Genomic DNA, 25869 nt, shown 5'->3' with positions numbered 1-25869 from the left:
GCCCAAGCTATCGGCCAATGTTCTGAAGAAAAACACGAATAAATAACCCTTGGTGCTGGATGGATGAAACAGGCCATCCCAGTGCAGTTGCACGAGAGCTCATTGTGCAGGTCAGACCGGCTGTGAGTAGGAGTCCCACCATTGTCAATCATCAAATTCAAACCAGATGTGGCAGAACATTCTGGAGGATGGATTTTCACTGTCCCTTAATGGTAAGATAATCATGACATAACGGGCGTAGACACTGGTTTGCCCTCTTTCTCTTCTCACCCAACACTCCAAGTGTTGTTCATAAATTCAGCAAATAAATACCTCCCATCACCCCAAAAAATATACCAACAAGCATTAAAAATAATTAGTTAAAATAAAATGTCTCCACATCACAGAAGCTGTCTCTGAACGGACAGAGGGCATTCTGAAGGGGGAGGGTGAACAGCCAGAGGTTGTGGTACACATCGGTACCAATGACATAGGCAGGAAGAGTGATGAGGTCCTGCAGGGAGAGTTTAGGGAGTTAGGTAGTAAGTTAAAAGACAGGACCTCTAGGGTTGTAATCTCTGGATTACTCCCTGTGCCACATGCCAGTGAGGCTAGAAATAGGAAGATAGTGCAGCTAAACACGTGGCTGAGCAGCTGGTGTAGAAGGGAGGGTTTCAGATATCTGGACCATTGGGCTCTCTTCAGGGACAGATGGGACCTGTACAAGAAGGACGGGTTGCATCTAAACTGGAAGGGCACTAATATCCTGGCTGCAAGGTTTGCTAGCGTCACTCGGGAGGGTTTAAACTAGTGTGGCAGGGGGGTGGGAACCAGAGCAGAAGGACAGCTAGTGAAGTAAATGAGGAGGACATAGTAAATAAGGCCAGTAGGACTAAGAGGAAGAGCAGGCAGGGAGATGTTGCTGAGCACAGCGGGACTGGTGGTCTGAAGTGCGTTTGTTTCAATGCGAGAAGTATAACAGGTAAGGAAGATGAACTTAGAGCTTGGATTTGTACTTGGAAATATGATGTTGTTGCTATTACAGAGACTTGGTTGCAGGAAGGGCAGGATTGGCAGCTAAATGTTCCAGGCTTTAGAAGCTTCAGGCGGGATAGAGGGGGATGTAAAAGGGGTGGGGGAGTTGCATACTGGCTAAGGAGAATATCACAGCTGTACTGCGGGAGGACACCTCAGAGAGGTCATGCAGCGAGGCAATATGGGTGGAGCTCAGGACTAGGAAGGGTGCAGTCACGATGTTGGGGGTTTGCTACAGGCCTCCCAACAGCCAGCGGGAGGTAGAGGAGCAGATATGTAGACAGATTTTGGAAAGATGTAAAGGTAACAGGGTTGTAGTGGTGGGTGATTTTAACTTCCCCAATATTGACTGGGACTCACTTAGTGCTAGGGACTTGGATGGGGCAGAATTTGTGAGGAGCATCCAGGAGGGCCTCTTGAAACAGTATGTAGATAGTCCAACTAGGGATGGGGCCATTCTGGACCTGGTATTGGGGAATGAGCCCGGCCAGGTGGTCGAAGTTTCAGTGGGGGAGCATTTCGGGAGCAGTGACCATAATTCCATAAGTTTTAAGGTACTCGTGGATAAGGATAAGAGTAGTCCTCGGGTGAAGGTGCTAAATTGGGAGAAGGCTAATTATAACAATATTAGGCAGGAACTGAAGAATTTAGATTTGGGGCGGCTGTTTGAGGGTAAATCAACATCTGACATGTGGGAGTCTTTCAAACGTCAGCTGATTCGAATCCAGGACCAGCATGTTCCTGTGAGGAAGAAAGACAAGTTTGGCAAGTTTCGGGAAGCTTGGATAACACGGGATATTGTCAGCCTAGTCAAAAAGATAAAGGAAGCATTTGTAAGGGCTGGAAGGCTAGGAACAGATGAAGCACTTGAGGAATATAAAGACAGTAGGAAGGAACTTAAGCAAGGAGTTAGGAGGGCTAAAAGGGGTCATGAAAAATCATTGGCAAACAGGATTAAGGAAAATCCCAAGGCTTTTTATACATATATAAAGAGCAAGAGGGTAACCAGGGAAAGGGTCGGCCCACTCGAGGACAGAGATGGGAATCTATGTGTGGAGCCAGAGGAAATGGGTGAGGTGCTAAATGAGTACTTTGCATCAGTATTCACCAAGGAGAAGGACTTGGTGGATGATGAGCCTAGGGAAGGGAGTGCAGATAGTCTCAGTCATCTCATTATCAAAAAGGAGGAGGTGTTGGGTGTCTTGCAAAGCATTAAGGTAGATAAGTCCCCAGGGCCTGATGGGATCTACCCGAGAATACTGAGGGAGGCAAGGGAAGAAATTGCTGGGGCCTTGACAGAAATCTTTGCATCCTCATTGGCTACAGGTGAGGTCCCAGAGGACTGGAGAATAGCCAATGTTGTTCCTTTGTTTAAGAAGGGTGGTAAGGATAATCCAGGAAATTATAGGCCGGTCAACCTTACATCAGTGGTAGGGAAACTATTAGAGAGGATTCTTTGGGACAGGATTTACTCCCATTTGGAAACAAATAAACTTATTAGCGAGAGACAGCATGGTTTTGTGAAGGGGAGGTCGTGTCTTACTAATTTGATTGAGTTTTTTGAGGAAGTGACGAAGGTGATTGGGAAGGGCGGTGGATGTTGTCTATATGGACTTTAGTAAAGCCTTTGACAAAGTCCCGCATGGCAGAGTGGTGCAAAAGGTGAAGTCACATGGAATCAGAGGTGAACTGGCTCAGTCACAGAAGTCAGAGGGTAACAGTGGATGGGTGTTTTTCTGAATGGAGGGATGTGACTAGTGGTGTTCCGCAGGGATCAGTGCTGGGACCTTTGCTGTTTGTAGTATATATAAATGATTTGCAGGAAAATGTAGCTGGTCTGATTAGTAAGTTTGCGGACAACACAAAGGTTGGTGGAGTTGCGGATAATGATGAGGATTGTCAGAGGATACAGCAGGATATAGATCGGTTGGAGACTTGGGCGGAGAAATGGCAGATGGAGTTTAATCCGGACAAATGTGAGGTAATGCATTTTGGAAGGTCTAATGCAGGTGGGAGGTATACAGTAAATGGCAGAACCCTTAGGAGTATTGACAGGCAGAGAGATCTGGGCGTACAGGTCCACAGGTCACTGAAAGTGGCAACGCAGGTGGATAAGATAGTCAAGAAGGCATACGGCATGCTTGCCTTCATCGGTCGGGGCATAGAGTATAAAAATTGGCAAGTCATGTTGCAGCTGTACAGAACCTTAGTTAGGCCACACTTAGAATATTGTGTGCAATTCTGGTCGCCACACAACCAGAAGGACGTGGAGGCTTTGGAGAGGGTACAGAGGAGGTTTACCAGGATGTTGCCTGGTCTGGAGGGCACTAGCTATGAGGAGAGGTTGGAAAAACTCGGATTGTTTTCACTGGAACGACGGAGGTGGAGGGGCGACATGATAGAGGTTTACAAAGTTATGAGCGGCATGGACAGAGTGGATAGTCAGAAGCTTTTTCCCAGGGTGGAAGAGTCAGTTACTAGGGGACATAGGTTTAAGGTGCGTGGTGCAAAGTTTAGAGGGGATGTGCGAGGCAAGTTCTTTACACAGAGGGTGGTGAGCGCTTGGAACTTGCTGCCAGGGGAGGTGGTGGAAGCAGATACGATAGCGACGTTTAAGAGACATCTTGACAAATATATGAATAGGAAGGGAATAGAGGGATTTGGGCCCCGGAAGTGCAGAAGGTGTTAGTTTAGGCAGGCATCAAGTTCGGCGCAGGCTTGGAGGGCCGAATGGCCTGTTCCTGTGCTGTACTGTTCTTTGTTCTGTGCTCTGCATTTATCTTTCCACAGTGTGAAAGGTGGCTTCAGAGTGAGACAAAACACATTGAGGAAAAAAATTACGGCAGTGTTGTGGTCATATTCCTGAACTAATAATCCAGAAAACGTGAAGTCAAATCCCACCATGGCAGTTTCAGAGTTTGAATTCAGCTTTAAAAAAGTTGTTGCTGGTAAAATTGAGTTTGAAGCTGTTGGATTATCATTAAAACCCATCTCATTTACAAATCTCCTTTAGAGAGGGAAACCTGCTATTCTTACCCAGTCTGGACCCACTCCACTCCCAATCTAGTTGACTCTTAACTGTCCTCTGAAGTGGTTTAGCTTTAAGGATAGTTAATAAATGTCAGCCTTTTCAATGACACACACATCCAGTACGAAAATTAGCTTCAAAGCTAGTCCAGTGATTCCTGCTTCCGGTCACCGGCTAGTGATTCCTGCAGCAAAATACATAGCGTTGATTTTGACTTTTTGTGATAGTCTAAAACAGATGATAGGAAGGTGACTGGATAAATTAAGGAAAACCAGCACAGATTTATTTAAAGCAAATCTTGTTTAACTAATTTGATTGAGTTTTTGATGAGGTAACAGAGAGGGTTGATGAGGGTAATGAGGTTGATGTGGTACACATGGACTTCCAAAATCACTAGATAAAGTGCCACATAATAGACTTGTCAACAAAGTTAAAGCCCATGGAATAAAGGGGACAGTGGCAGTGTGGATACAAAGTTGGTTGAATGACAGGAAACAGAGTAGTGATGGACGGTTGTTTTGCAAAGTGGAGGAAGGTATATAGTGGTTTTCGTCAGGGGTCTGTGTTGGGGCCCCAGCTTTTCTTGAGATATATTAATGACCTAGACTTGTGTGTGTAAATTTTGCAGATTACACAATGTTGAAGTATTATAAACTGTGAAGAGGATAGTGATAGACTTCAAGAGACATAGACAGGCTGGTGGAATGGGCAAACACGTGGCAAATGAAATTTAATGCAGAGAAGTGTGAAGTGATACATTTTGCTCAGAAGGAGAGGCAATGTAAAATCTAGGATATAATTCTAAAGGGGTGCAGGAACAGAGAGACCTGGGGATATCTGTGCACATTGTTGAAGGTGGCAGGGCAGGTTGAAAAAGGGGTTAATAAGACATGTGGAATCCTGGGCTTTATAAATAGAGGTATAGAGTACAAAAGCATGAAAGTTATGCTAACACTTATAAAATACTGGTTTGGCCTCACCGGAAGTATTGTGCCCAATTCTAGGCACCCACACTTTTAGAAGAATGTGAAGGCATTGGAGAAGGTGCAGAAAAGATTTATGAGAATGGTTCCAGGGGTGAGGGATTTCGGAAGCTGGTGTGGTTCTCCTTAGAGAAGAGAAAGTTGAGAGGAGACTAGATAAATGTGTCCAAAATCATGAGATGTAGACAGAGGCAAACTGTTCCCATTGGTGAAAGGATCGATAAACCAGAAGACACTGATTCAAGGTGAATGGTAAAAGAACCAACAGTGACATGGCAAAAATCTTTCTTGCGCAGAGAGTGGTTAGGATCTGGAATGCACTGCCTGAAAGTGTGGTGGAGGCAGATTCAATCGAGGTTATCAAGAGGGAACTGCACAAGCACCTGAAGAGAAAAAAATTGCAGGGCTATGGGGAAAGGGTGGGGGAGTGGGACTAACTGAGGTTCTCTTCCAGAGAGCTGGCAGGGACAAGATGGGCCAAATGGCCTCCTTCTGTGCTGTAACCATTCTATGATTCTATGGCAGCCACTTTACACCTCTCTCCATATTTATTTCCAGTGATTTCAATAGAACTAGAAATGGGTAGGGATTTAAATCTGGCGGCTGATTCTCTGTACCCTGTTACACAATGTCACACAAATTCAAGATCTACCCTTATATGTGTATGAGCATGGGTGAGAACAGAATTGAACTTTGATGTGAGGCCTCATGCAATCGAACACCCTGCTGACACTCACTATTCAATTCATCTACACACAATAGCTACTGGAGTCCAGGAACCAAAGTATGCCCACCACTTGTGGAACTCAACCCTCTGTCAGGAGTTGGGGAGGAGGAGGAGGAGATTTTTTAAAAGTCATTCTTTAGCAGTAAAGGAGAAAATAAACAAAGCTATACTGAAACAGAATATATCAAGCAAAAAAGGTAAAGATACACGAGCTTATTTGGTGATATCCCAAAAGATGTGTTGCTGTCATGTTAGGTTGCTGGGTCTATTCACAGTCCCTTCCCCCTCCACCCCCTGCCCCCATGCAATGAAAACAATCTGACTGATTCTAAGTGCTGGTGTTTTTCATGCTTGTAAAGTGACTGTTACATAAAACAATTGTTAACAACATGAGAGCTCCTGTCATGTGTTGACCTAAAGCTAAGCTGCCAATGTTGGAAATGGTGATGACCTTGCAAGCACGATCTTCTGCATCCAGACTCAGGGAGATTCATTGTTGTGCCTGAGAGGTTAAGTGTGAATCAAACTTCTGTGTGATTCCTTGTATTATATTAAGGTTCAAGAAGCAACAGAGGGTTTGGTCCCTTGTTCACAGTCCATCCTCTTTGGCCCACCTCATCCTTTATTTTTGTGTAACATTCCAGTCCCAAGACTTTCTTTACCATAATGCTGCTGCATTGCCAATTTAATCCAAGCATCAGTGTAGAATAGTGGTCATGTTACTGGACTAGTAATCCCAAGGTCTGAACTGATGAACCAGTGACATGAGTTTACATCCCATCACAGCACCTGGGAATTTAATTTCAATTAATTAAATAAATCTTGAATGAAAAGCTAGTATCTGTAATGGTTTATCATATCTGGATTATCATAAAATCCCATCTGGCCACTTCAGAGGACGATTAATGGTCAACCACATGTAGCCAGATCAGCAGATTTCCTTCCCGAAACAGTGTGAAGTGAACTGGTTGGGTTTATATGAAAATCCAGCAGTTTCATGGTCATATTTATTGACACCAGCTTTATTATTTACAATATTTTCTTGTGGTCAATTCAAATTCCCAAACCACCAGGTCTACAAGTCACTACTACACGACTGAGCCTCACCTTCCTACTGCTCCTTGTGGGTTAGAGACTGTGTGAGGTGGCAGAGTTGTTGGGTCACTCTCATTCAATTCTTGATTATTCTTTTCTCTGTCCCTGACCAGTGACCTTGGCTGTGCTCAATGCCTTCAAAACAGGTTCAACTGAGATCTGCACTGAGTATAAACAGACACATTCATAGAAAGAATCTGCTTGAAAAAAATTCTGCACAGACAGAAGAAGTCCAAAAATCTATTTCAGATAAAATAAGTTCAAGCTTCTTTCCTGGTCTTTTAAATCATTGAAGACAATTGGGCTAGAAATTAATCAAAACTTTCTCCCAAACATGAGCTGAATACGCCCAATGGAATAGAATATATTTTTGGCTTTGTCATCCACTATCAATAATAACATACATATCAGTTGAAGCTCCCTCTACACTGTCCACATCAAACACTCCCAGGGCAGATACAGCATGGGGTTAGACACAGAGTAAAGCTCCCTCTACACTGTCCCCATCAAACACTCCCAGGGCAGGCACAGCATGGGGTTAGACACAGAGTAAAGCTCCTTCCACTCTATCCAATATGTTGAATGTAGCCCCAACCATAGAAGAGTGTCCCTACTGCAACAATGAGACCTGTGTCCCACACCAGTCATACTGATGGTCACTCTGACTGAATTATGGGCCATTCTGTACTATTGGTTTGTCACCACTGCGAGCTGGATTGTGCAGATTGGATTGGATTGACTTCATGAAGGATTCTTTTAGTTGGCAGAGTTTCACCAGTCAGCACTGGAGTAGCACCTACACCCCTGAGGTGAAAGGTCAGAAGTTAATGCTGTGCCTGTCTAGGACCCACTGACAAGTTAAATTTTACCAGCTCTTATCCAATCTGTATCTCATGGAAGTAGCAAGGTTTGATACTGTTATCAGAATGACACAGCACAAAGGCGGCCAGTCGGCCCATTGTGTCTGTGCCAGCTCTTTGGTTGAGCTGTAGAGCTATGAGTATCATGGAGACACTCATAGTTCTAATGACTCTGGCTGCCTCACTATATAAACAAGTAAAAAACAAAGGGAAAAGGATGGGAGAGTATATAAAGACACATCTTTTTATTTTGTCGACAGTCAATGTCTTACCTGCTGGTGAAATGTACAGATTCAATACTTTTATTCTCAAGTTATGAATCCTTCTTTCCTGTTAGGCACCTCAGCAATGAACATGCGCTTGATGACCGCAGCACAGCCCAGTGTCGAGTTCAGATGCAAGTTGTACAACAACTTGAAATTCAGGTTGGTATATTTTTCCACTCAGACTTCCCTCCAATATGAGGTGGCCTCTTGGAAGTGACGTGAAATATTAGCCCCTGTCCCCACTGCCCTGCACAGCACATGTCAGAGAGCAAACCTGGAACCTTCCTGCCTTGTACAGGGGGAGTACTTTGTGGAATCATAGAAATTATAGAACAGGAGGAGGCCATTCAGCCCATCATGTCTGTGTCAGTATTAGCTGTTCACCAGGCATTGTCTTCTGCAATCCCAATTCCCTGCCCTTTCCCTGTATCCTTTTATATTCTTCCATCATAAGTACAAATTCTATTCCCTTCTAAATGATAGAACCATAGAACCAGAAAAACTACGACACAAAGGAGGCCATTCAGCCCATGCCAACAGAAAAAAACTAGCCGCCCAATCAAATCCCACCTTCCAGCACCTGGTCTATAGTCTTACAGGTTACAGCACTTCAGGTACATGTCCAGGTACCTTTTAAAAGAATTGAGGGTTTCTGCCTCCACCATCATTCCTGGCAGTGAATTCCAGACACCCACCACCCTCTGGGTGAAAAGTTTTTCCTCATGTCCCCTCTAATCCTTACAGTTACAGTTTCTGCTTTGATCAATAGCCCTTTGTGGTAAAACATTCCAAGTTCGAATAACTCTTTATGTAAAAGGTTCTTCTAACTTCTCCTCTCATTCTCTCAGTGATAATCCTCAGTTTGTGCCCCTTTGTTACAGATTTACCAGCCAGTAGAAACAACCTTTCACTTTTCAACCTCTCAAAACCTTCCAACAATTCGATACATTTCCAAGGGCAGGAATTTCTGCCACATGTCGGGGCGAGTACGCAGGTGGGTGGCGTAAAAATTCATGCCGCCGCCTGGCATGCCAGTTTGCCAACACGAGATTGGCTTCGGGGCCTCAAAATGAAGGTGCCCTCTGTCTGTTACCTAAACTGGAGGCTGCTGCTTCTTCCGAGCTAAAGGATCTCCTCTTGACCCCCCCAGCTTCACCATCCACCCATCGTCCTCTGGCCACTAATTAGCCAATTCGGGGGAAATCACTGGAAGGTGACTGTTTCTCACATAGTCCAGGGTTGTAGCCCCCATTTGATCTGGTCAGGGTCCTGACCCAAAAGGCAAAATCCTGCCCTAATAATCAATTAGATCTCCCCCTAACCTTCTCTGTTCCATTGAGAAAAGTCCCAATTTTTCAAACCTGTCTTTGTAAGTGTAACCACATTCCTGATATAATTTGGGTGAATCTTCACTATAGTCCTCTCCACAGCTCTGTTATCCTTCCTTCATTACACCATGTGGTGTCTTTAATGCTTTTTCCTTTGCCTGGACAGCAGGAAGGTTTAGCTTTTCGACTTCTCCACATCCTCAGCCATGATCACCGAGCAGAAGAACTGATTCTTGGAGTTACTGTGTTCTGTTCTGGTCTCTATATTATCAAAAGAATATACAGAGGCACTGAAGAAGGTGGGAAAAAAATTACAAGGGTGGTACCAGAACTGAGAGGTTATAACTGTCAGGAATGATTGGACTTTGGCTGGGGCTCTTTTCTCTATAAAAAGGAAGGCTGAGGAGCAACCAGATTTAAAATGATTAAAGTTGCGATAGGGTTGACGTAGAGAAGATTGCCCGGATATTAACGGGGCGGGTTTGCATAAAGGCACTTACTGTCTCCTGGAAACTGTCCTCATCTCCATTCAGCTGCCAGGTTTTCAGAGGCTTGGGAAACACGACCTTTCATTGTAAAATCTGCAAAGCAGGTTAAATCCGAGGCTGGAGTACTGTGCACAGTATTGGTCTCTTCATTTAAGGAAGGATGTCAATGTGTTGGAAACATAGAAACATAGAAAATAGGAGCAGGGGTAGGCCATTCGGCCCTTCAAGCCTGCTCCGCCATTCATTATGATCATGGCTGATCATCCAACTCAGTAACCTGTTCCTGCTTTCGCCCCATACCCTTTAATCCCTTTAAACCCAAGAGCTATATCTAACTCCTTCTTGAAAACATACAATGTTTTGGCCTCAACTGCTTTCTCTGGTAGCAAATTCCACAGGCTCACCACTCTCTGGGTGAAGAAATTTCTCCTCATCTCAGTCGTGAAAGGTTTACCCCGTATCCTTAGACTATGACCCCTCATTCTGGACTCCCCCACCATCGGGAACATCCTTCCTGCATCTACCCTGTCAAGTTCTGTTAGAATTGTATAGGTTTCTATGAGATTCCCCCTCACTCTTCTGAACTCCAGCGAATGTAATCCTAACCGACTCAAACTCTCCTCATACGTCAGTCCCACCATCCCAGGAATCAGTTTGGTAAACCTTCGCTGCACTCCCTCTATAGCAAGAACAGCCTTCCTCAGATAAGGAGACCAAAACTGCACACAGTATTCCAGGTGTGGCCTCACCAAGGCCTTGTATAATTGCAGCAAGCCATCCCTGCTTCTGTACTCTATATCTCTCACTATGAATTCTCACTCTCACATACCATTTGCCCTTTTTACCGCCTGTTGCACCTGCATGCGACTGGTGTATGAGAACACCCAGGTCTCAATGCATATTCCCCTCTCTCAGTTTATAGCCGTTCAGATAATAATCTGCCTTCCTGTTTTTGCTACCAAAGTGGATAACCTCACATTTATCCACATTATACTGCATCTGCCATGCATTAGCCCACTCACTCAACGTGTCTAAATCTCCCTGAAGCCTCTCTGCATCTTCCTCACAACTCACCCTCCCACCCAATTTTGTGTCATCTGCAAATTTGGAGATATTACATTTAGTTCCCTCATCTAAATCATTAAAGTATATTGTGAATAGCTGGGGTCCTAACACCGACCCCTGCAGTATCCCACTAGTCACTGCCTGCCATTCGGAAAAAGACCCATTTATCCCTACTCTTTGTTTCCTGTCCTCCAACCAATTTTCTATCCATCGCACTACACTTCCCCCAATCCCATGGGCTTTAATTTTACACACTGATCTCTTATGTGGGACTTTGTCTAAAGCCTTTTGGAAGCTGTTCAGAGAAGGTTTACTGGACTAATACCTGGAATGGGTGGGTTGTCTTATGAGGAAAGATCGGACAGGCTAGGCTTGTATCCGCTGGAGTTTAGAAGAGTCAGAGGCAACTTCATTGAAACATATAAGATCCTGAGGGGTCTTGACAGGGTGGATGTGGAAAGGATGTTTCACCTTGTGGGAGAATCTAGAACTAGGGGTCACTGTTTAAAAATAAGGGGTCGCCCATTTAAGACAGAGATGAGGAGAAAGTTTTTCTTTGAGAGGGTCGTGAGTCTTTGGAATTCTTTTCCTCAAAAGATGGTGGGAGCAGAGTCTTTAAATATTTTTAAGGCAGAGGGAGATAGATTCTTGATGAGCAAGGGGGTGAAAGGTTATCGGGGGTAGGTGGAAATGTGGAGTAATCAGTTCAGTCATGATCTTATTGAATGGCGGAGCAGGCTCGAGGGGCCAAGTGGCCTACTCCTGCTCCTAATTCATATGTTCGTATGCCAGCATCATTAAAATATTTAAATTGCCAATCTGCCTCCTGGGAGTGGGTTGGATGCCCACTTCTTGTCCCGCCTCTGTTAAACCCAGACATGGGCAGGTTTTAGGTGAGTTGGGGTCAGAATGCAGATTTGAAGAATTTTAACATCTGTGCTAACCTCAACCCACCTGTTTTTGGTTGTTAAAACTAAGGTGAATAGTATAGATGTGTTTAAGGGGAAGCTGGATAAACACATGAGGGAGAAAGGAATGGTAGGTTAATCTGATGGGGTGAGGTGAAGTGGGGTGGAAGGAAGTTCGTGTGGAGCATAAACACCAGTATGGACCAGTTGGGCCGAATGGCCTGTTATTGTGCTGTAAATTCGATGTAAGCTCAGAGTAATGGCTGCTCTGAGGAGATTGAACAACTGTAAACATTGCAGTCGTTATTATATTCTTCATCAAGTTGCTTGCCCCTTGTCCAACATTGAGATTAAACTCATTTAACCCATAAAAATCCATTAAAGATTCCTGTTTCTGTGAATTATCAAAATGTTGCTAGGTTTGCACATCCCGCTTTACCTCTAATCGATGCTCAATACAAATTGTTTGAAGACATTTTTCTTGATGCCCACAGTTGTCGAAGGAGAGCGAGCGTCTTCAGGCCATGATGGCTCACCTGCACATGCGACCATCAGACCCAAAGCCTTTTGCGCAGCCTGTAAGTATTTCAGCCAATGCTCCAAACTTAACCACATCATACTAACCTGGAAAGAAAGAAAGAATTGCATTTCTATAGTGCCTTTCACAACCTGAGCTCATCCCAAAGCACTTTACAGCCAATGAAGTACTTTTGAAGTGTAGTCACTGTCATAATGTAGGAAGTATGGTCACCAATTTCTGCACAGCAAGATCCCACAAACAGCAAACAGACCTGGTGTTGGGGAATGAGCCCGGCCAGGTGGTTGAAGTTTCAGTAGGGGACTACTTTGGGAATAGTGATCACAATTCCGCAAGTTTTAGAATACTCATGGACAAAGACGAGAGTGGTCCCAAAGGAAGAGTGCTAAATTGGGGGAAGGCCAACTATACCAAAATTCGGCAGGAGCTGGGGAATGTAGATTGGGAGCAGCTGTTTGAAGGTAAATCCACATTTGATATGTGGGAGGCTTTCAAAGAGAGGTTGATTAGTGTGCAGGAGAGACATGTTCCTGTGAAAATGAGGGATAGAAATGGCAAGATTAGGGAACCATGGATGACAGGTGAAATTGTGAGACTAGCTAAGAGGAAAAAGGAAGCATACATAAGGTCTAGGAGGCTGAAGAAAGACGAAGCTTTGAAAGAATATCGGGAATGTAGGACCAATCTGAAACGAGGAATTAAGAGAGCTAAAAGGGGTCATGAAATATCTTTAGCAAACAGGGTTAAGGAAAATCCCAAAGCCTTTTATTCATATATAAGGAGCAAGAGGGTAACTAGAGAAAGGATTGGCCCACTCAAGGACAAAGGAGGAAAGTTATGCGTGGAGTCAGGGAAAATGGGTGAGATTCTAAATGAGTACTTTGCATCGGTATTCACCGAGGAGAGGGACATGACGGATGTTGAGGTTAGGGACAGATGTTTGATTACTCTCGGTCAAGTCTGCATAAGGAGGGAGGAAGTGTTGTGTATTCTAAAAGGCATTAAGGTGGACAAGTCCCCAGGTCCGGATGGGATCTATCCCAGGTTACTGAGGGAAGCGAGAGGGGAAATAGCTGGGGCCTTAACAGATATCTTTGCAGCATCCTTAAACACGGGTGAGGTCCCGGAGGACTGGAGAATTGCTAATGTTGTCCCCTTGTTTAAGAAGGGTAGCAGGGATAATCCAGGTAATTATAGACCGGTGAGCCTGACCTCGGTGGTAGGGAAGCTGCTGGAGAAGATACTGAGGGATAGGACCTATTCCCATTTGGAAGAAAATGGGCTTATCAGTGATAGGCAACATGGTTTTGTGCAGGGAAGGTCATGTCTTACCAACTTAATAGAATTCTTTGAGGAAGTGGCAAAGTTGATTGATGAGGGAAGGGCTGTAGATGTCATATACATGGACTTCAGTAAGGCGTTTGATAAGGTTCGCCATGGTAGGCTGATGGAGAAAGTGAAGTCGCATGGGGTCCAGGGTGTACTAGCTAGATGGATAAAGAACTGGCTGGGCAACAGGAGACAGAGAGTAGCAGTGGAAGGGAGTTTCTCAAAATGGAGACGTGTGACCAGTGGTGTTCCACAGGGATCCGTGCTGGGACCACTGTTGTTTGTGATATACATAAATGATTTGGAGGAAAGTATAGGTGGTCTGATTAGCAAGTTTGCAGACGACACTAAGATTGGTGGAGTAGCAGATAGTGAAGGGGACTGTCAGAGAATACAGCAGAATATAAATAGATTGGAGAGTTGGGCAGAAAAATGGCAGATGGAGTTCAATCAGGGCAAATGCGAGGTGATGCATTTTGGAAGATCCAATTCAAGAGTGAATTATACAGTAAATGGAAAAGTCCTGGGGAAAATTGATGTACAGAGAGATTTGGGTGTTCAGGTCCATTGTTCCCTGAAGGTGGCAACGCAGGTCAATAGAGTGGTCAAGAAGGCATACAGCATGCTTTCCTTCATAGGACGGGGTATTGAGTACAAGGGTTGGCAGGTCATGTTACAGTTGTATAAGACTTTGGTTCGGCCACATTTGGAATACTGCGTGCAGTTCTGGTCGCCACATTACCAAAAGGATGTAGATGCTTTGGAGAGGGTGCAGAGGAGGTTCACCAGGATGTTGCCTGGTATGGAGGGCGCTAGCTATGAAGAGAGGTTGAGCAGATTAGGATTATTTTCATTAGAAAGACGGAGGTTGAGGGGGGACATGATTGAGGTGTACAAAATCATGAGAGGTATAGACAGAGTGGATAGCAAGAAGCTTTTTCCCAGAGTGGGGGATTCAATTACTAGGGGTCACGAGTTCAAAGTGAGAGGGGAAAAGTTTAGGGGGGATATGCATGGAAAGTTCTTTACGCAGAGGGTGGTGGGTGCCTGGAACGCGTTGCCAGCGGAGGTGGTAGACGTGGGCACGATAGCGTCTTTTAAGATGTATCTAGACAGATACATGAATGGGCAGGAAGCAAAGAGATACAGACCCTTAGAAAATAGGCGACATGTTTAGATAGAGGATCTGGATCGGCGCAGGCTTGGAGGGCCGAAGGGCCTGTTCCTGTGCTGTAATTTTCTTTGTTCTTTGTTCTTATTATAATGGGTGGACAGTCTGTTTTATTGATTTTGGTTGAGGGAAAATATTGGCCAGGACTCGAGGGAGAACTGCCTTGCTAATCTTCAAAATGGTGCCATGGGAGCTCTTATGACCACCTGAGAGGACAGATAGCCCTTGCTTTAATGTCTCATCCAAAAGATGGCATCGGTGACCTTTTGACTCAGAGCCAAGAATTCTACCACTGAGCCAAGATAGAAACCTCAGCCTTTGAAGAGCTTGGGATGGTGTGATGCACAACAGTTCTCAGGGGGTGTTTTTCCCCTTAACCATTGCTCCATTAGTTTATAGGGTGGGTTTAAGTTACTGAACATAAATACAGCAAGAACAGAATAAGCAGCGTAAGTGAATCACTGAAGGTTTATTTACAACTCTTATCCATCCTTATTGTAAAATAAATGGTCCAGCAATATATTAAATATAATTTCAAGCTAAGCTATACCTCAAGGAGCAGTCTGATGCCTCACCTGGAATTGGCCATTTTGGGTACAAATAAGTTGTGTTAAAGTAAATAATCTCATTTTACAGCTTTGGAAAAATTAACCAAGGATGAGACAAAATGGTTTCATTATCAGATCAGTAAATGAGTTATGAATTATCGAGTTCTTTCTCTGAGGTGTGAGGTGTAAACTTCCATTAAAACCAACACCTGGTGTAAACTTTTGTGCCATCTAACCAGTGTTTGTCTGCTCTTCTTTATGTCTTGTTCCATCTATTTTGAAGTATATAACACTAATCTGTCTTCAATCATTCTACCTATGTATCCAAACCATTAGAATTTCTTTTTCCCTCTCTCCCTTCCTCTCCCACTATCGCTCCCCTTCCTCGTTCTCCCTCCTGTCCCTTCGTTCAATCCGTTCCTCTCTCCCTTCCTCTCCCACTCTGTCACTCCATACCCTTCTCTTTCTGTCCCTTCCTCTCTCCTTTTCCCTTCAATTTCCTCCTTTGTTCCTTTTTCCTCCTCCCATTCTATTTCTTTCTCACTCCCTCCCTTTCTGCCTTGTTTCACTTCTTCCATTCCCCTCTCTCACTCTTGACCTTTCTCTCCTCCTTTCCAAACAGTCCTCTAACTTACCTGGCATCTTGGGAAATATAAACACCCCGCAGGTTTGAAGAATTTCAATGAGCAGAAGGTAATATCAGGGCACTCGGTCAGATCACATACTCTGGAGAAAACTAGAACTTTGAAACAACCACATTTCCCAGCAGCCAATGAACACTGCCAACATGAAGTCAATAATATGTACTGGCATGCCACACACATAACCCTTCCTGTCTGTGTCCTACTCCTGGAGATAGAAAATAGAACAACTTGCATTTCTATTTCACCTTTCATGAACTCAGACACTCCAAAGTGTAGAATAAGAATGTAAACGGTTAATACCGAAGGCAGCGAGAGAGACCCCTCCCACTGTGCAAGCGTTGATGTCACAGTCACATGAGCTAGGCTTGACAAGAAGGAGGTATAGCAGCACGAAGGATGCTAGCTTAGGCGGCTTACAGAGAGTAACTGTAAATAATAAAGAGTTGTTAGTTAACCTTAACTGGAATCTAAGACTTTCTCTAGAACACCTTACAATGCTACTAATACAAAGCCAACAATGCAACATGGTGGCAACGGTGAAAGCAACCAGAAGCATTTGAAGACCTCCTTACCTTTGGAAGAAACACCAGGGGAACAACAGAGAAATTTACAGATAAATACTGGCCCAGTACAGTAAGAAAACTACTTATCAACAGAAGAGGCTGTGAAGAGTTCTGCAGCCTCTTAGTCAACACCACAGCAGCGTGGGACTCTGCATCGGTACTTCCAGCACATCCAGCGGTCAGGTCCGAGTCTTCAGGCTGGGTGATGATCCAGGATCGGTGAGTCAGTGAAACTGGCTATTTACATAAACGGCGTACCAGGAAAAAAAATTGGGTGCAGAACATGATCTCAGTCGAATCAGCAACTAGGAAGGCGAGTACAGTCAGCAGCCATTGCTGAGGCTTGCCCAGGAGAAAAAGCACAGTAATTGTCGGAAAGCACGGGAAATGTCAGGGAGCACAGGAAAGGTCGGGGATCATGGGAATGCCCCGAACAGAATGCGAACACCTCAAGCCAAGCCTAAAAAATGTTAAATTAAAGGAGAACACCCTGGCAATGCCTAGCAAACCAAAGGAAACAATATGGATGCAAAATTGGGAATACCTGAGAGTTTCCAGATTCAAGAAGGTCCCAATCAGTTTCAAAATTGGCTCGTATGGAGAAAAAGGTTATTAAGGTCCAGAATTGCTTCTCAACTCCAGACCAATACTAAAGTGGAGCAAGTGAACACCCTTCTGTATTCAGTAAGAGTGATAGCGGACAACGTAATTGTCCGATAAGGGATCAACAAGGCTACCGATACATTCGAAGAGGTACTCCAAACCTTTGATAAATACTTTAATCGCTGTACCAATAAAATCTTGGGAAGAGCCAAATGTAATAAGCAGATGCAGATGATTGTTGAATCTGTAGATTCCTATATTAATGATCTTTATAGATTGGCAGCAGGTTGCGAATTAAAGGCAGAACTAATTAGAGACAGGATAGTCGTCGGCATAGCGGATGAATCCTTGTCTGACCTGCTGCAATCCAAGGAAGACCTTACTCTGGAAAAGGCAATTCAAATTGTAAGACAGGCTGAAGTTTGCAAATAAAATAGGGACGTCCTACGAGCTGAAGACAAGCCGTAGATGAGAAGGAGTCCAACGGGTTAAGCCAAAGCCATGGAAACACTTTGAGGAATAGAAAAAACATACAGGTGAGAAGGCCCATGACATAGGAAAACCTTGTCAATGTTGTGGAGCCAAGAAGACCCACAGACGAGAGCAGCGCCCAGCAAGTAAAGCTGAGTGTTTTAAGTGTGGAAAAACTGGACTCTATGGGAAGATGTGCCACAGCAAAATTTCTGTGCTTAAAGGTAGAAGGAAGAAGACCTTCACACAAAGAGCAGTGAATCAAGTACAGCAATATCCAGAAGAGAAAGAATCAGGAGAGCTTTTGGGAGAAATCAATAACGCAGACCAAGATTTCTGGACAGCAGATATCTACGCGAATATTCACCTCATAAATCTTAAGCTTGACACAGGGGCTAGCATCACGGTATTGTCTGACCAAGAGCCTTAGGTGAAGAGACATTACCTACGACCGACAGATATACAGTTGCATGGTCCAGGCGGGACACAACTACGAGGAAAAGGGAAACTCCAAGCAACTGTTCAGCATAAAGGAAGACAACTGTTAGTGACTTCATATGTCTTACACAATCAACAATGTTTGTTACTGAGCAGGAATGGATGCTTGGAACTGCAGTTGATCAAAAAGGTAGCTGAAGTCAAGCAAACAAAGTTAAACAATTCCTTCCAATCGTCAGCCAATGCATTATCGAGGGCAACCATAGATCATCCGTCACAGGAAGACATGAATTTCGGAGGTGACATAGAGTCATACTCACAACATACAGCACAAAGTTGTCCAGCAAGCACATAGAAGTTATGAGAAATATGACAAGCACAGAAGGATGACGATGTATGCAAGGGCCTTAGACAATATTGTACACTTGGGTGGCCACAAGAAAGTTCAGCCAGGAGAACAATGAAGACGTTCCATGAGTATAGGAAATACTTTACCATAATTGATGACTCATTAGTTTACAGTGTCAGAATTGTTATTCCTACTTCAATGAGATCTGATATCTTAGATCGATTACACCAAGGCCATTTGGGTATAAACAAATGCAGAGTGAGGGCACAATCTTCAGTATGGTGGCCTGGGTTATCTAAGGATATCGAGACCATGATCAACAACTGTCAGACATGCGTGATACAAAGGCCAGAACAGTGCAAACTGCTGTTGCCTACCCAATTTCCAACTAGACATTGGCAAAGGCTCGGCATAGATTTATCATGTTTGGTGGGAAGTCATATATCATCATTATTGGCTACTTTTCCAGGTGGGTAGAAGTCTGATGATTACATTCTATGACCACCGAGGTAGTTATCAGAATCCTTTCGGACATCTTCATGACACATGGGATTCCAGATGAAATATTATCAAACAATGGACCACAGTTTGTGAATGAATGTTTTACCCAGTTTTCAGTAAAGATGGGCTTTCCACATCTTCAGAGCTCACCGCGATATCCACAGTCCAATGGCGAGGCAGAACGAGGTATGAGAAACATAAAATCTTTACTCAAGAAAAATGAAGATCTTCCTATCTCACTCCTAGTTCATCAATCAACGCCACGGCTGTGCGGATTATCACCAGCAGAATGACTAATGGGAAGGAAGTTAAGGACACAGCTTCCAGTATTGTCTCAATAATTAATGCCAGGATTGAAGACTCAAGACTACAAGAAAGTTCAGAAAAAGAAAACCCCTTCAGAAGGTAACAAACCTGGAATTACAAGAGGAGATTTCAAGTGAGAAGCTTACCCAAATTAAACAATGATCAAAAAGTTTGGAACGAGAAGGTACTGTAATCCATAAACGTGAGGACTATTAGTGATCGTATGTTATATGAATGAATGAAGGGAACAGACAAAGGAATTGGAGGAATATCATTCCTATTCCGCAAAAGCAACAGCCAATAATCCATCTGCAAAATCCAGATGAAGATGAATATTCCCAAACCAAACGGAATACTACAAACTGTAGAAACGAAAAACCAAGCCAGCAACCCAGACTTCGTATGAAGACTACTGATCATCCCAGACCGATTAAACCAGATCGGGGAGAGTTGTCAGACCTCCGATGAGACTGAATCTGTAAAGTCAGAGAGTTGGGGGGACAGAGTAGTAGAGAAGTCATAGTGTATATATTTTGGAAAAATGTTGGTGAAAGACTTGGGGGAGATATAGTATAAGGATGTAAAAGGTTAATTAACGAAGACAATGAGAGAGACCCCTCCCACTGTACGAGCGATGATGTAACAGTCACATGAGATAGGTTTGAGAAGAAGAAGGTATAGCAGCACGAAGGATGCTTAGTGGCTTGTGGAGAGTATAAAGTAACTGTAAATAATAGAGTTGTTAGTTAACCTTTAGCAGAGTCTAAGACGCTCTCTAGAATGGCCTATAATGCTACTAATACAAACCCAACAATGCAATATCAAGTACTCCTGAACTGTGGCCACTGTGTGCACAGCGACCTCCTGCAAACAACCATATGATAATGAGCAGATAATCTATTTTAGTATTGTTGGTTGAGGAATAAATATTGAGCAGGACACTGGGGAGAACTCCCCTGCTCTTCATTCAGTAGTGCCATAGGGTCATTTACAACCATCTGAGAGGGCCGTCAGATCCTCAGTTTAACATCTCATTTGAAAGACAGCACCTCCAACAGTGCAGCACTCCCTCAGTACTGCACTGGGAGTATCAGTCTAGATTTTGTGCTCAAGTCTCTGGAGTGGGACTTCAGCCCATGTTCTTTGGAGTCAGAGACCAGAGAGCCATGGCTGACACCTGAAAAAGGAAGGCTATTAGAAGTCAGGCAACATGGCCAATCGTGAAGTGCAGTTGGGTCAAATAGGGCCTAATGTTGTACAACCCCAGCTGAATTGATTGTGCCCAACCCAAACTGTTGCTATGATTAGCTCAATCTTTTTTTTGCCCAGCTTTTCAGATTATCAACGTCCAATAATTGTCTGACCCTCTGACACTCACCATCTCTTCGCTTCGCCAATTCACAGTCAAAAGCTTTTTAGCTTTTCAGTAAGATTGAAACTGATTGGTTATTCAGTGACCCGTGCTGACTAGTGCATTGGTGTAGACACCAGTTGAGGACAGGGTCATGTTTGATTGTGATGAATGGCTTGTTGATGGTCCCTTTTGTGAAGAATAAGCATTTGGCTGACTAGATGGTCTGAAGTATCCCCAGTTTGAGTGACTATCAGTGACTGCAGTATCACCATTCTGTCCCTAGATGTCACTAGCTTCTTAAACTAGCATTAGGTATTATTTCCCGAAGTATTGGTGACACCTAGCAGCAGAATATTGACATTTAACTGAACTCCTTATTTTCCCTCAACTCTTTTTCATATTCATTCTCGGGATATGGGCGTCGCTGGCTAGGCCAGCATTTATTACCCATCCCTAATTGCCCTTGAGAAGGTGGTAGTGAACTGCCTTCTTGAACCACTGCAGTCCATGTGTGGTAGGAACACCCACAGTGCTGTTAGGAAGGGAGTTTGAGGATTTTGACCCAGCAACAGTGAAGGAACAGCGATATAGTTCCAAGTCAGGATGGTGTGTGTGGTGGTGTGTCCATACGCTTCCTGCCTTTGTCCCTCTAAGTGGGAGCGGTCATGGGTTTGGGAGGTGCTGTCAAAGAAAGTTGGTAAGTTTCTGTCACAATGATTGCCGTTTTGGGGCTGTGAATCCTTTAATAACAATGTCCTGTTTAAACTCCCACTGTCTACTGGATATGAGACCACTGACAAAAGGTCAACATTGCTTCTCAACCTACTGTGCGTAGGATAACAACATAGCTATCCTAAACTCACACATTTGCTTCCTTAAAGGTGCGTGGTCACTAGTGATTCCTGTCCCTCAACGTGGGGCCAGTTTGTTGGTTTTTATCAGCAACATAGCCTTCTGAAAGTATTCACATTAACAGCAATTTGTAAGCATCATGAGTGTAATCACGCAAGCTGCATTGAGAGGAAGGAGAAGGATTTATCATTGTACAACCATAAATCCCTCATGGTGGCACACCTTTAACAGGAGGGCACAGATGGATTCCCTCACCTCTTTGTTTTGTCAACTTCACAAGTTTTGTGATGGAGCCCTGCTCTGACTCATGGTATTGGAGTAGGTTCATTTGAGGGCTGGAGGCTCAGTAACTTAATATAGGGAATTCTTTACCTGGGGCCTCTTCGCTCTTGAGAAGAAAAAAAAACAGGGAAGACTTGGTGTACAAATTAAAAATTTTAATAATTGAGGAACATAACTGATTTTATACTGTTTTATGGAGTTATAGCAATCAGGAGAAATGAGTCACAGTCAGAATATTAGTGTAAAGCAGCCAGTGAGAGAGCATGGCTTCAGTAAACTGATAACCAATATGTGGAACAAGCTGCCAGCACTGGTGAGAAAGAGGAAACTGAAACCTAAGAAAAGTCCTTACACCTGAAAGGATTCCTGGTTATTAGATTGGATACAGCGACCCTGACAACATCCTGGCTGTAGTACTAAAGACCTGTGCTCCAGGACTAGCTGTGCCCCTACAATCCAATACAGCTACAACACTAACACATTGACAGTATTATCAAGCAACACTTACTCAGTAATAACCTGCTCACTGATGCTCAGTTTGGGGTTCTGCCAGGGCCTCTCAGCTCCTGACCTCATTACAGCTTTGGTTCAAACATGGACAAAAGAGCTGAATTCCAGAGGTGAGGTGAGAGTAACTGCCCTTGACATCATTGTAGCATTTGACCAAGTGTGGCATCAAGGAGCACTAGCAAAACTGAAGTCAATGAAAATCAGGGGAAAACTCTCCACTGGTTGGAGTCATACCTAGCACAAAGGAAGATGGTTGTGGTTGTTGAAGGTCAATCAACTCAGCTCCAGGACATCACTGCAGGAGTTCCTCAGGGTGGTGTCCTAGGCCCAACCATCTTCAGCTGTTTCATCAATTACCTTCCCTCCATCGTTAGGTCAGAAGTAGGGACGTTAGTTGATAATTGCACTGTGTTCAGCACCATTTTCAACTTCTCAGATACTGAAGCAGTCCGTGCCCACATGCAGCAAGACCTGAACAACATTCAGGCTTAGGCTGACAAGTGGCAAGTAACATTCGCACCACATAAGTGCAAGGGAATGGTCATCACTAACAAGAGAGAATCTAAATATCTCTCCTTGACATTCAACAGCATCACCATCACTTAATCTCTCAGAATTAACATCCTGGGGGTTACCATTGACCGGAAACTGAACTAGAGTAGCCATATAAATGCTATGGCTACAAGAGCAAATCAGAGGCTAGGAATCCTGCAGCGAATAACTCACCTCCTGACTCCCCAAAGCCTGTCAACCGTCTACAAGGCACAAGTCAGGAGTGTGATGGAATACTCTCCACTTGCCTGGATTGGTGCAGCTCCAACAACACTCAAGAAGCTCGACACCATCCAGGACAAAGCAGCCCACTTGATTGGCACCCCATCCACCACCTTCAACATTCCCTCCCTCCACCACTGACGCACAGTGGCAGCAGTGTGTACCATCTACAAGATGCACTGCAGAAGCTCGGTGACACTCCTTTGACAGCACCTTCCAAACCCGCGACCTCTCCCACCTGGAAGGACAAGGGCAACAGATGCATGGGAACACCACCACTTGCAAGTTCCCCTCCAAGCCACACACCATCCTGACTTGGAACTGTATTGCTATTCCTTCACTGTCACTGGGTCAAAATCCTGGAACTCCCTTTCTAACAGCACTGTGGGTGTACCTACCTCCCATGGACTGCAGCGGTTCAAGAAGGCAGCTCACCACCACCTTCTCAAGAGCAATTAGTGATGGGCAACAAACATTAGCTTAGCCAGCGATGCCCACATCCTATTAAAGAATTTTTAAAATTATAAATGAAACAGAGATATAGGGAAGAAAAGAAATAAAGGAACAGGCAATGAAATGAATGATGGTTTTCTCTTGTCCAAATTGAAATACCGAGTTACTGTTGATAAGTAGCACTTTTCATTCTGGGGTATTTTATTTTGAAAGAAGCTTCCTCTTCTCTATTTACCTCTTTATCTCCAGCTTTCTCCATCTCGCCCTTCTCTTCCTCACATCCATTTCTCTGTTTCCACTCCCTTACTTTTCTTTTCCTCTGTTTCTTGAACCTTCATGAAAATGCATTGTTCCAACAATACAGTAAATAATATTCTGTCCAACTCTGTCTGACGGTGCTTTCGAATTTCATCTCCTGCCTCCTTCCATGTTTTCCATATCTGAGAGATTTGTCTTTCATGAGGAACACTATTTAGATGTAAGTTTGTGAATTGAATTTAGTTGCATTGTTGCAGCAGACCTAATGCTCATTCACAAATGCACTGTCAGTGTGATGCTGAGGTAAACAGACCAGCACCTTCACAAGGATGGTATCAGGACTGAGAGGTTTTAATTATCAGGAAAGGTGGAACAGGCTGGGGCTCTTTGAGGGATGACCTGGTAGAGGTCTTCAAGACAATTAAAGTGTTTGATAGGGTAAATGATGAAAATGTTTCCACTTGTGGGGAGACCAGAACTAGGGGCTATAAACATAGGATAGTCACTAATAAATCCAACAGGAACTTCAGTAGAAACTTATTCACCTATAGAGTGATGAGAGTGTGGAACTCACTACCACAGGGAGTGGTTGAGGTGAATAGCATCGATGCATTTAAGGGGAAGCTGGATAAACACATGAGGGAGAAAAGGAATAGAAGGATATGGTGATAGGGTGAGATGAAGGAGGGTGGGAGAAGGTTCATGTGGAGCAGAAACACTGGCAAGGACTAGTTGGGCCACGTGGCCTGTTTCTGTGCTATAGACTCAATATAACTTGTATATTCCATTGTTGCCTGTGCTGTAATAACTGATCTCTGCAGGGTACTGGTGGAATCCATCAGCTTTTGTACCATAGGACAAGGGAAGGAAAAAATAAATCAGTTATGGTTCCTGTTACTGATTGCGATCCCTGCTGGAAAGTGTAAGTGGAGCAAGTATCAGCCAAGGACGCGATTTGGTTCAGCTGTGATGCACCTCTTGGTGCAATAACCGGTCGGCATTTTCTATCTAGGTTTATTCCTAAACAATGGCCTTAGGTAAGCTGCTAGTGGGTGGCCAATGTCAGTGGGACTGTACCTAGCAAGAATCAGCACCTTCAGGAGAGGAGGGGAAAATAAAGTGATCAGTTTGTTAGTGTTGTTTAGTTATAGTAAGTCAGGTGTGGTTGAATTCTCCTCTAACAGCTGCTGGGTAGTCAGTCTAAGGTACTGTGCTTTCAATAGTGTTCTTTGTTCCCCTCCTCTGTGGCCTAAAGAAGATGCTCCTCAGTGACACATCTGTTAATTGGACCTTTAGTGGAACAATTTTATGCACCAATTAGTGCAGATGGCCTGTATCCTCTGATTCAGACTGCACAAAGGGTGCAACTCCAGATCATTTATCAAAGACACTTATTCTTTCTGTTTTCTGTCCTCTCCCCCAATGCCCATCCTGCTGACTACCACTCACCATTAGCTGAACCTGGTGTCGAATGTCACGCTTTCCAAGAGTTCATCAGACATTTTCCCAGAAAGTTTACCTCACACGCCAACCTCAGCCACCACGCCTATCACCCCTATGAGACAGGGACCCTCCGTCATCAGCTCAGCAAGTTTACACAATATGGGAGCCATTCGCAGGAGGCATTCTGATAAGTACTGCATGCCGTTATCTTCAGGTAAGAGGCTTTTAACCTTCAGTGTATTAGTAACAAGTTTGAAAATATAGAATAGTACAGCACAGAAGAGGCCATTTGGCCCATTATACCTGTGCTGGCTCTTTGAAAGTGCTATCCAATTAGTCCCATTCTCCTGCCATTTCGCTATAGACCTGCAAAATTTTCTCCTCACAGATATCAGATGTAAATGAATATTACACACCACCTCTGGCCTGTGCTGAGACTGTAGTTGGGGCACAAAAACTGGGTTCAGCACTCACAGATTTGGTGGGGGGAGGGGGTTGCAGTCCCACTCCTGATTGCTCTCTGGTGAATGATACATATTGGCATGTTCAGGTTGAGCCCAGAGGCTCCCCCTCCGCTGACCATCATGAAGACCAGCCCTTTGGCTAAGGTGCACGGTCAGTGCCCATGGAATGAAAGCCAAATGTGAGCAGACACTGTTTGGAGAGGAAGGGTAGAAACTGGACAAAATAATAAGCACCATTTTAAAAGGAAGCACCTTC

At 44.1% G+C, this 25869-nt stretch overlaps 1 protein-coding gene across 8 annotated transcripts in view; it reads left to right on the top strand.

Moving 5' to 3' along the window:
* The window catches only part of foxp4 (forkhead box P4), a 500447-nt gene that overhangs the window by 402297 nt on the left and 72281 nt on the right, over positions 1–25869 (top strand). For all 8 annotated transcript variants that reach the window (XM_068057550.1, XM_068057552.1, XM_068057556.1 and 5 more), the window contains 3 exons: positions 8045–8132; positions 12257–12340; positions 25162–25363. In XM_068057550.1, the coding sequence (XP_067913651.1) occupies positions 8045–8132; positions 12257–12340; positions 25162–25363 (374 nt within the window). The remainder of the gene's footprint in view (positions 1–8044; positions 8133–12256; positions 12341–25161; positions 25364–25869) is intronic.

This window comes from Heterodontus francisci, chromosome 25, assembly GCF_036365525.1.
Source record: "Heterodontus francisci isolate sHetFra1 chromosome 25, sHetFra1.hap1, whole genome shotgun sequence".
NCBI lineage: Eukaryota > Metazoa > Chordata > Chondrichthyes > Heterodontiformes > Heterodontidae > Heterodontus > Heterodontus francisci.
This window is presented reverse-complemented; position numbering and strand designations above follow the sequence as displayed.